The 12,039-nt window shown below is 41.9% G+C and overlaps 2 protein-coding genes across 3 annotated transcripts in view; one reads left to right on the top strand and one right to left on the bottom strand.

Moving 5' to 3' along the window:
- Nucleotides 1–449: 449 nt before the first annotated feature.
- USP6NL-AS1 (USP6NL antisense RNA 1) lies at nt 450–11,442 on the bottom strand. Its single transcript, XM_028825984.2, has 2 exons — nt 11,429–11,442; nt 450–3,087 (listed from the first exon to the last, which is right to left on the bottom strand). Exons 1-2 carry the CDS (start codon nt 11,440–11,442, stop codon nt 2,169–2,171), a joined length of 933 nt encoding a protein of 310 aa, XP_028681817.2. The 3' UTR covers nt 450–2,168.
- The window catches only part of USP6NL (USP6 N-terminal like), a 155,208-nt gene continuing 145,697 nt past the window's right edge, over nt 2,529–12,039 (top strand). For both annotated transcript variants that reach the window (XM_077944908.1, XM_015146448.3), the window contains exon 1: nt 2,529–2,689. The gene's annotated coding sequence lies outside the window, so the exon portion shown is untranslated. The remainder of the gene's footprint in view (nt 2,690–12,039) is intronic.

The following is a 12,039-nucleotide window of genomic DNA, read 5'->3' as shown; positions in this document are numbered from 1 at the left end:
GGGAAAAAAATGGGGGTATTTCTGAACTGTAATAATACCATAGAGTCAGAGTGCTATTATGAAAGTATAAAATTGAGACAGGGGTGCTCATAATGAAGTCCAAAACAGTGTTTTTAAAATTAGCCATATAATTTATGGAAAAAATGTATCCGAAATTTCCAGTTTATTTTGCCAAGTAAGCCTGGGGCCAGGGTTGTCCATCCAAAAATCCCATTAACTCATTAACTAGTGACTTGGGGTTCTCATCCATGATGTTTGCAATCATGTCCCTTGACTGATCTTTTTTTTTTTTTTTTTTTTGAGACAGGGTATCTTTCTGTCACTCAGGCTGGCGTGCAGGGGTACGATCTCAGCTCACTGTAGCCTCTGCCTCCCAGGTTCAAGTGATTCTCCCATCACAGCCCCCTGAGTAGCTGGGACTACAGGGACACATCACCACACCCAGCTAATTTTTGTATTTTTTGGTAGAGACGGGGTTTCACCATGTTGTCCAGGCTGGTCTTGAACTTCTGACCTCAAGTGATCTGCCCACCTTGGCCTCCCAAGATTGATGTCTCTTGAGCATCTCTGTGGTTCCAAGGTCTCCTTTAGTGATGGGAGACCACAATCATAGCAATTTCATTCCGTAGCATTCGCTAAGGACTTTTTATGTGCAAAGAAATCTGCTGGGTCCAGCAGGGGCTACAGAGAGATATGAGTGAGGGCTCTTTCCTATCAGGAATTGAGAATAGTCCAATCTAGGTGACTGCTAACCTGGGAGTCCTATAACTTTTGGAAAGTATTTGGTTGTTGAAAATAACTCTAGTCTGCTTTTAGCCCCTCAATTCATATATTAAATGAGTTACGCCATTTTTGTATCAGGATCATAAAAATAAATACTAGTCTTTACAAACACGCTTTAAATGAATGAAAGAAGCCCCAAAGGGAAGTATACCTTTGTATTTTCTTAAACAGAGTATACACAGTTACGTGGTAACAACGTTTTGATCAACGATGGACTGCACATACAATGGTGGTCCCACAAGGTTATAATGGAGCTGAACAATTCCTATGACCAGTGATGTCATAGCCATCGTAACATTATAGCCCAATGTGTTACCTTGTCTATGTTGAAATACACAAATTCTTCCCATTGTGTTGCACTTGCCTACAGTACTCAGTATAGTCACATGCTGAACAGGTTTGTAGCCCAGGAGCGATAAGTCACACCTTATAGCCTAGGTGTGTAGGAGGCTTTACTATCTTGGTTTGTGTAAATGTACTCTATGATGTTCACACAATGACGAAATTGCCTAAGGATGAATTTCTCAGACTGTATTGCTGGGTATCCCTGTCGTTAAGATTACCACACTTGAGAGCTAGAAGGAGCCTTAGAGACCAACTAAAACCTAATCTAAGTCACAGTTTTTAAAGTTTGGGTGCTAGCAAAGGGCCTGTGACCCTGTCTCCTTCTTCCACCCCTCCTGTGAGATAACTGGGCACAGCATTCAGTTTCTTCGTGTCAGTTTTCACCAGCTGGAAAAGAGAGAGAAAAGGCACAGTGCAGGGTTGCCAGGTTCGGTAATTCTAGTTCCTGGAATCAAGGACAGGAAGCCTTTTAGTTACTTGCACACCCTAACTTTTCTAGCTTCGATTGAATCAATCATTTAACTGTCAGCTAATTACAGCTTTGGGAAGTTTACATCATGCATCTTTTTATGGCACCCCTTAATGGGAGGCTTTGGAGATTAAAACTCTTGACAATTTCCACGATGTAAAAAAGGAAAGTTGACCTACAGAAAGATGGGACAGTGATGAACATTTGAGAAGCTTGAAGCAGCAATGGGATCTACACAGTAGCCTACTTAAAGTAGTGCTGATGTGAACGCTTAGCCTAAGTTCCTGAAAAATGACAGCAGTGTGACCTGTGTCAGTAGCAATGGCACTTTATTGAGCAGATGATTGCTTTGCACTTACTACCAAGCACTCGCTTGTTCCAGGACAGCCCCATGAAGCAGGTCCTATTATCATTCCACTTTACAGATGAAGAAACTGAGGCACAGAGAAACGTCTCCAAGGGCTGACACCTGGTAAGCAGTTGAGTCAGAAATGAAAAAAAAAAAAAAAGCCAGGCTGGCTCCGCAGACCATCCTGTCGCCCCCTACTCAGCTGACCTCCCTACGTCTGTGCTATCCTCTGACCTGCCGGCTGGGCACGCCAATGTCGCTCGTTTGCGTGCCTCGAAGTCCCGCTTTGGCTCCCGAGCTTCCAGCGCCCGCCTCCCGCCGAGGGGCTCCCGGCACCTGCAGTCCTGGGCGCGCGTCCCCGAGGCGGGCGGGAGCGCGCACGGCGGGAGCGCGGGAGCGGCGCGCACGTGCCGCCGGGAAGGGGCCGCGCCAAGATGGCGGCGGCCGCGGCCGCTGTGGTGACGGTTGGCGGCGGCCGGTGAGGCGGGCGGGGCCGGCGACGCGGAGGCGGGGTCCCGGGCGAGCCGCCCTGGGAGGCGGGGGCCGTTTCCATAGCGGCGGCAGGAGGTGTCGCGCCGGGGAACTTCCTGGTTCCCGGGCTCGGCTTCGCCGGGATCCTCTTGGAAGGGAAACAATGGGGCGGAGGGCACTGCGGTAGCCGCCGCCGCGCTGGACCTGCTCGGCCGCCCGGGACCTCCCGCTCTGCCCGCTGCCTACAGCCTCGCAGTCGGGACCGTACTGAGGTAACTTCCATTCCTCAGCTCCCGCCGCGAGGGGCTGGCGGCGGCGGCGGGCTCCGCGGGCGTCCTCCCGGGGCCGGGACTCGGAGTTGGCCCCGGAGAGCCGGACGCCGCCATTCCCGGCCCCGGGAGGAGGGGACGCGGCTGCGGTTCGCGGCTCGGCCCTGGGGGGCGGCTCGGGCACAGTGCGGGGGCTGCCCGTGTGTCCTTGCGCCCGGAGCGTGGGGTCCGCGGGGCGATGGGCGGGCTGGGGGCGCCGCGCGGGGTGTGGGGCGGCCCGGGGGTGGAACCCGGCGACGGCCTCCCAGAGCGAGCCGCGGTCCCGGCCAGGCGCGTCTCCCTCGCAAGTTTCGGTCGCGTCTCCCGAGCCCCAGTGGGCAGGACCCGAGCAAACTTCGTGCCTTTAAATGACTGCCTTGATGCCGCGGAACTTTGTTTGGACCAGGCGAGGGGAGGATGGGGCGAATGAGGGATTTGTAAGTCTTGAAAATCCGTGCGCCTTTGCAAAGTTTGCAAAATAGTTTGGCGCTCACAACCCTAGGCTGGTGCGGCATTTGTAATGAGTGAGAACGGTTCTTCGCAGGTGTTTTACTGCCAGAAAATGCGGGAAGCGTATGAATCCATGGGTGCACGTTTCTGTAATTTGAAAATGTTGTTTTTCCCCACCCCCCACCCTTATCCCTTTCTTTCCCGACATTTAATCCGCAGATAGATGCTTTTTAGACAGTAGACTTCAGCTTGCTTCCTTTGGACTGGGAAGGCTTGTTGAACTGCGGCCATACCCAGTCATTGGAAATAATGCGAGACGAATGGAAAAAAAAAGTGAGGACGCCGTCTTAAGTATGTTGCTTGTTGGAAGAAAATGGTTTCAATCCTATATTAATCCTTTTATAAAAATAATTACATCTTTGGGATATTTAATATTTCATAGCTTAGGAAAGTTACACAGAACTTTAGAGATCACCCCGGCCAACTCCCTCCCATATTGAGTCTCTGGGAAGTTCCTTCAGGGGGAAGTCAGTGTTCTTTTTTCTTTCCTGAAGTCATCTTAATAGGAATAAATTAGCCAACAGCAAGTGAACAGTGGTTTATTTGCTTTTATTTCTGGTTCAGTCAGACCCTAAAATTAACAAAAATATTTCCTGGCTTGCCATTCTTTTATAACAACATTTGTAAACATAGTGTAGTTCATTACTTAAAATGGATGTTGATGCCATGTTGTATTCTACATAGGCAATTAAAATATGTCCAAATAGAAAAAAAAAACTAGTAAAAGTATAAGTTAACTTTTAAAGGAAGAAATCCTAATTGCAAGTACAAGTATCCTTAGTTAACAGAAATTCCTTTGCTGATTATATATATATAAAAATAATTAATGAGTTGTTGCAAAGGCACTCAAAGAAACATCGTTTGCCAAATATTAAGAATTTGAGTCCTGAGCCTCAGTTTTGGTGCCTACTTAGTTTTTAGCTATGCAACCAGTCTTTCTGTTGTACTTGTTTCTGGTAAGACTAGTCCATTACCGGTTTTAATAGTGTTTTGACATGCAAATAGCTCGTACTGGGGACCGACTTTGGTTAAACAAGCCAGTAAGTAGAAGTCTCAGATTTGGCACTGTCTGTTAGTTTTGTTTAATCATCTTCTAGCATTATAGGGAACCAAGAGAACTACCCACCCCAGCAGATCCAACCTGAGTCTCCAATGCCAAGCAAGGGTTGCCTTGGTCCATCTTTGCCACGGTGTGCACATCTGTTTCAAGTTCTTGTTACATTTTGTAGCTAGCTAAGATGGGTGAAAAAGAGGCCAATGAGTTCAAGCTAGTAGCAAATTGAAAACAAACAAAATTACTCTGATTGGAAAGTGTGAGGAATGTTAATGTAGTAGAATAGGATAGCTTTGGGAATTGCTACTTCAGGTAGAGAGAAGGAGACAAATGATTACAATTCTGGTTTATATTCACAGTTTCACTGTAACGATTTTTTTTTTTTTAACCATTCTTACTTTGTAACTAGTGCAATGCAGACCTCTAATTACCAGAAAGTTATGGTTTGTTCCTTCAGTGTGATTTTCGGAAAGCATAGACTGGCGGGTTGCAGTGGCTCATGCCTGTAATCTCAGCACTTTGGGAGGCCGAGGCGGGTGGATCATTTGAGGTCAGGAGTTCAAGACCAACCTGGCCAACATGCTGAAACCCCCGTTTCTACTAAAAATACAAAAATTAGCTGGGCGGTAGTGGTGGATGACTGTATTTCCAGCTACCTGGGGGCTGAGACAGGAGAATCCTTTGAGCCTGGGAGGCAGATATTGCAGTGATTGGAGATCGCTTCACTGCACTCCAGCTTGGGTGACAGAGTGAGACTCTGTCTCAAAAAAAAGAAAAAAAAAAAAAAGCATTGTTCATTGTCAGATATGATTCATTATATTGAGAGACTCATTTTTCCCCTAAAAGATGACACCTGTATTTACAGTGGAAGTCACTATAAGAATAATAATTGGAAAGAAATCCAACTTGTAGCCCACGTCCATATAGCACATGAGCTTTAAGCACGGAAATTGGAGCCACAGAGACTTGGATTCTCAGCTGGTCTATGCCAGTTTCAGGTTGTATCACCTCATGCAAATGACTGAATTTTTAAAAGCTCGTTTCTTTGTAAAATTGGGAAGGATCGTAAATTCAAACGTGTTTATTCAACCATTATTTTTTGAGTGCCTTCTGTGTACCCCAGGACTTTGTGTTAGGTACTTCGTTTTCAACACGTGGGATGAGTCCTTTGGTGTGAAGTACAGGGAGCTATAAAACCCATATCTAGGGAACCTGACTTGGTTTTGAGGGAGTCAGGGCAAGTTCCCTGAGGAAGTGACTTGTAAGACCTGAAGATGAGGAGGAGATAGCTGGCTGAAAAAAAGAGGTGGGTGTGTGGGAGGCTTTGAGGGTGAGAGAAGAACTTGCTCACAGTCTCTGAAGAGATTGGGAAGGTTAAATAAGATGCTTCTGTATGAGTTCCCTCCATAGCCCATGAGCAGTCACTGTTGGTTATGTAGAGAAGGCTCTTGGCACTGTTCTTGGATCATCTGAATGAAGCAGCTCAGCTTTGTTCCATAGCCATTAGAGAAGGGGAGTCCTACTTGTCTGTGTCCATACCAGACCTGCAAGTGACTCTTGACACACTTTGATGTCCACTTTGTAACTCTGCATTGGATTACTTGTTAGTTTCGATAGCTGTAAGACTGAGATTAAATGTTAAATGAAATATTCTTTGATTTACTTACAGATATGCTTTGTAATATCAGGATAGTCTTGGTTTCCTTTTGATTCCATTTTCTCTTTGAAGAGCTTGGACCACCTCTCACAAAACTGTGTAGCAATCTACCCTAAAATACAAATCTTCAGTAAGTGGCAGGTAGTTTTCATTTGCCTACAGAAAGATCAAGAGTTACTCTGGAGTTTCATATGCTGGTTTTAAGTGTTCTTAGCTCTAAAGAGATTATTTAGTTATTCTGTGATAGAGGTACACATTGCACCTGGGTCTTGCTGACATGAGTGTAGAAAAACTTACAGTTTTATCCTGGAATTTTCCTTTCATTGAGTCAGCCAGTGAATTAAAAATTTAAAGTAACATTTTAGATGAACTAAATGAAAATATTATTTTTGATCTTCTTAATGTATTAGTTTTGCTGTTAGTAATGTTATGTAGATCAGTGATGGCAAATTATTATTATTATTATTATTATTATTTTTTTTTTTCCTTTTCCTGAGACAGGTCTCGCCCTGTCACCCAGGTTGGCCTGCAGTAGAGCAGTGTCAGCTCACTGCAGCCTTCGCTTTCCAGGCTCAAGCAATTCTCCCACCTCAGCCTCCCAAGTAACTGGGACTACAGGCATGTGCCACCATGCCCAGCTAATTTCTGTATTTTTTTGGTAGAGATGAGGTTTCTCCATGTTGCCCAGGCTGGTCTTGAATTCCTAGGCTCAAGCGGTCCTCCTGCCTCAGCCTCCCAAAATGCTGGGATTGCAGTTGTGAGCTGCTTTGCCTGGCTAATATTTTATTACAGAATTAATGCAATATTTGTAAGTCAGTTGGCTCTAGGTTTTTTGTTCTTGTTTCTTTTTGTTTGGTTTTTGGACATTTAATGTCCGTCCACTGGCATATCTGTGGTAAGATAAGGTAAGGTGAAATAAGATTTTGAAGTCAGTCACAATGGAAAAAAAATTGAATAGATGTACAGGCTAAAATTTATAAAAGTTAGGTATCTATGTATGAGCTAGATGTTTTTTGTGTATTTCCCTGTTGCCCATATTAAAAATTAATGAATTGGCCTATAATAACCCTTTATTGACAAGAGTACTTAAAAATTAATTTTGGCCAGGTTTGATAGCTCACTCCTATAATCCCAGCACTTTGGAGGCCCAGGTGGGTGGATCACATGAGGCCAGGAGTTTGAGGCCAGCCTGGCCAACTTGGTGAAACCCCATATCTACCAGAAATACAAAAATTAGCGGGGCATGGTGGTATACGCCTGTGGTCCCAGCTACTTGGGAGGCTGAGACACAAGAATCACTTGAACTCGGGAAGCGGAGGTTGCACTGAGCTAAGATCGCACCACTGCACTCCAGCCTGGCAACGGAGCAAACTCCGTGTCAAAAAAAAAAAAAAAAATTAATTTCAAAATCTATTTGTCTTCACCTCTTGTTCATTTTTAATTTTTTAGCTTTATTTTGAATTGATTTCTTAAAAATAAGTTTTCTGTTTTTTCATTTTTTAGCTTGGGATTACAAATTCTTGTACTATTCCTTTAGTGTTTACTTAAATTTCAGTATATATTCTTGATTTATCGAAGTGTAATGTTGAGACTTTCACCCTTTTTCTAGATAATGCAATAAATAATGCCAGACCTTTAAAAACATTTACATTCAATTTCCTTTCTTATTTCATTATTGCCTTGTTTTAAGATGCATGCGTATTTTAAACCCCACAGATGTATTTCTGTTGTTTTATGCTGTTATTATTTAATTAGACTTACTGCATTTCATTTTCCTCATTTTTTCTTACATTACCTGACCTTCCATCTGGAATAATTATCTTTCTGCCTAAATATACCATTTAGTATTTCTTCAGAGTGGATCTAGTATTGACAAGTTTTCTAACTTGTTTGTTTGAGAGTATCTTTATCTCACCTACATTCTTGAAAGATATATTTTGCTGGATATAGAATTCTAGATAAGTTTTGTGGAGAGATTCTTTAATATTTTGGCTTGTTTCTATTCAGAAGTCAGCTGCAGTTTATTCCTTCTTTGTTGGTCATTTGTTTCTCAGGCTGTTTTTATGGTTTTCATTTTGTCTTTGGCTTTTAGATGATTGTCTGTCTCTTTCTGTTTCTATTTTCCTCCTCCTCTCCCTCTTCACCATTTCTTGTTTGGGGTATATAGGGCATTTTCATACTGTGACTTGATGTCTTTCGTCAGTTTTGGCAAGTTCTCAGCCACTCTCTCTTCAGATACTGCTTTTCCCTATTCTCTTGCTTAATCTTTCTGGGAGCTCAGTTACACAACGTTAGATTTTCTCCCTGAATCCTCTGTGTATTTTGCCTCTCTGGTGTTTTTTTCATCTTTTTGTATCTTTTTTGTCCTGAATATTTTCTTCAGGCTACCTTCCAGAACTAAGTTAGTCTTCATTTCTAATCTGTTCTTCCATGGGTTTTAATCTGTATTCCCTGGGTTTTAAATTTTCGTTATTAGATTTTTCATTTTTATTTAGACTTTCAATTTAGTTATTTTTCAGATATGCTTTGCCACCTTTCTAGTTTCTAGTTCCCTATCAGAAGTTTTAGATTTTGCATATATTTCTTTGGATGCAGTAAGCATAGTGACTATACCCCAGAGTGCTATAACATTTTTATGGTCTCTTTTATTTCTCAAGGAGTTTCATCTCCTTGTATGCCTGCATATCTTTGATTGTGTGCTGGTCATTGTGTTTGAAAAAGTGTTTATAGCAGTCATTATAGGTTAGGCAAGGATTTTTTTCATTGCTTTTGCCAGACACTTGGGATCACTTTTATTTAAATAAAAAGTCGAGAGTCTATGCAAGAATTGGTTTAGTTGTAATCCCAGCACTTTGGGAGGCTGAGACAGGCAGATCACGAGGTCAGGAGATCGAGACCATCCTGGCTAACACAGTGAAACCCCGTCTCTACTAAAAAATACAAAAAAATAGCCGGGCGTGGTGGCGGGCACCTGTAGTCCCAGCTACTCGGGAGGCTGAGGCAGGAGAATGGCACAAACCCGGGAGGCGGAGCTTGCAGTGAGCTGAGATCTGGCCACTGCACTCCAGCCTGGCGGACAGCGCGAGACTCTGTCTCAAAAAAAAAAAAAAGAATTGGTTTTCTTTCTCATGGGATTCAGTTTTTTGCTTATTCTGAAGCAGAGATGGCTCCCTTGGTGGATCTTGTACTCTGACATTTTGTCTTCCTAGCCTTCAAGGCTGCCAAAGTGCGGTTTAGACTCTTAGGCACCTCTTTGATTAGGCAAACATTTACCTAAAGAAGCCCGAAGGTGCCTTGCTTTCTATTTCAGATTTCTGTCTTTTCTTTGGATGGTGGCTGGTAATTTCTCACTGTCTTGTTATCTTCCTCCTTTTATTAAATAAGGAATACAAATATAATGTACACTAATTTTAAATGTATACTCTGAAGAATTTTTATAAATGTAATTGACTGTGTAATCACTCACATAATATGCAATAGTCCTCCTTATCTGCAGTTTCACTTTCCTTGGTTTCAGTTACTGCAGTATAGTATGAGAAGATATTTTGAGAGACAGAGAGACTACCTTTTATTACAGCATATTATTATTTATTTTATTTATTTATTTTTTTTGAGATGGAGTTTCACTCTTGTTGCCCAGGCTGGAGTGCAATGGCACAATCTCGGCTCACCACAAGCTCCGCCTCCCAGGTTCAAGCAATTCTCCTGCCTCAGCCGCCCTAGTAGCTGGGATTATAGGCATGTGCCACCACGCCCAGGTAGTTTTGTATTTTTTTAGTAGAGACGGGGTTTCTCCATGTTGGTCAGGCTGGTCTCAAACTCCCGACCTCAGGTGATCCACCTGCCTCGGCCTCCCAAAGGGCTGGGATTACAGGCGTGAGCCACCGCACCTGGCTACAACATATTATTATAATTGTTTTATTTTATAAGTTATTATTTATCTCTTAGGTAGAAGGGTCTGATTATGAAGCAGTACATGAATTTTTAAAGCAGAATTTTAGAATATGTTTTCAAAGTAGTGCTGAGATTCTGTTGCTCTAATTGCTGAAGATAAATTTCTGGAATTTTTTTAGACATGGTTTTTTGGAGATACTGAGTTATATGCCTTATCAATTTATATCATGTTTTGATCCAGTGTTTTATTATCAGTTTGAATTCTGAGCTCATTCACCAGACTTGCTTGGGAAACATTTTGTCTGACTACTACAAAAAAGTTTTTTCCTCCAAGAGTTGATGGTTTGCCCTCAGTGAGGCTTGCCAAAAGAAAGCCATCCAGATTCTCCCCTGAAACTGAGGGTTACCTCTGACTACTTCACTGTCAGTAGTCACTTTGACATTCTTTTAAGTGATAGTTGGATCTGCTCCATTAAAAAATACATATAACCAACATTTTATACCAGCTTGTTTTAGCTGGTTTACTGTAATGATTTAGGTTGATCTTACTTATACCGCTAAGGAAATTAGAATCTGAGTTACCCATTGAATTAAAATTAGTTTTAAGATAATAAATCATACAGTGCTAGAAAGAGAACTTAAAAATTGTGTTTCAGTTTTCTTATTTTATGAGACCAAAAATGGATCAGTACGAACATGTGTGAACCAATTAAGATATTTAGTTTACCAGCACACTCTTTATGCATAATTCCACAGCAACTCTGAGTGGTAGGTAGGCTGAAAATTTTAACTCATTTTACACACAAAGAAACTGAGGGTCAGGGAAGTGAAGTGACTTGGTCTGAATTCCTAGAGCTGGTTAATGGCAGAGTTGTAACACATTTACATTGAGGACTTCCTACGCGTTGAGTGATTTCCCTGCAAGGCTTATAGTCCACCATTGTATTGCTGAATTCCAGTTTTATTGACATCCTACAGGAATTTTCCTCTCTTCACCTGTGTGTATTTACACCTCTTGGTCCATGAGTTTTCCCATTTTCACTCAGCACAGGGCCTTTGAATGAGCTATAGCCTTGGCCGTCACTCTGGTTGCGCTTAGAACTTTTATTCTGAATATGTTCTGTTAGCTGCAGATGGCTGGAACCAAGCTTGTCTTGATTGTTTTATCCCAAGGCCCTTGAGCAGTTTTTGCATGTTGCGGAGCTGAATTAATATCTATTAAATGAATAGATGAATATATTCTTGTATTTAGAATCCAATTATATACAGATTTTTGAGGATAGGGCCTGGAATTATTTACTCTTTATAATTCTTCATGGTGTCTGCTATAGTGCTTATTGTTATGGTTGGCAGTCTGGAATTTTTAACTGACTTTTAAAATGATGTCGGACTCCTGAAAACCAGATATATTGTATCCTTCATTTTAACTTTTATCTGTAGAGCACAGGCATTATGCGCAGTTCTGATATGATGTGTCAAGTACATTAGGCACATATACCATGTAAACAAATTATAGGTCATTTTCGAAAGGCCCTGACTCGGATAGAAGTAGGGAAGACTTTGAATGGACATTTGTTTTCCTAAATACCTGGAAGTTGTCATGTTGACCAGTATAAACCTAATAGAATTTGATAAGTCTGTCTGGAAACCTACCTGTGGAAGGGGAAATTTGACCTCATTCTTATCTCATGACTCATTAACATACAAGTGTAAAGAAACTGATGAAACCAAATGATTGCTCATTTTGCTCTTAGGCCCATCTCATTCTTTGATCTTATTAGCAGGAAGTACTTTGTTGATTTAGTGAGTAGGATAAACAAACCTCCTTTCTCTCCAGCAATGACAGAAGATTTGCTTTACTTCTGTGCAGAGAAAATACTTAAAGCTGTAGAAATGTGAGGTTGTGTTTAACGGGGTTGCAGCAAGAGCATTCTTCAGGGAAAGCATAAAAACTGTGAAAGTACAGTGTTGAGACTTTCTCTCTTAGTGAATAATGACTTTAATATTAACTGAAGTCCTTTCTAATGAGAAGATATGACAGGTTGAGTATCCCTTACCTGAAATGCTTGGCACCAGAAGCAATGTGTAATGGGACACACATTACATATGTGTATATCTCTTAACAACATATTGTTAATTTTACATATTTTGGACAGTTATATAAGTGGTATCTTTACATGTGTATATATATGTGTGTAC

Source organism: Macaca mulatta, chromosome 9, assembly GCF_049350105.2.
Source record: "Macaca mulatta isolate MMU2019108-1 chromosome 9, T2T-MMU8v2.0, whole genome shotgun sequence".
Taxonomy (NCBI): Eukaryota; Metazoa; Chordata; class Mammalia; order Primates; family Cercopithecidae; genus Macaca; species Macaca mulatta.
The sequence above is the reverse complement of the archived record's forward strand: the minus strand, read 5'-3'. Positions and strand labels throughout refer to the sequence as shown.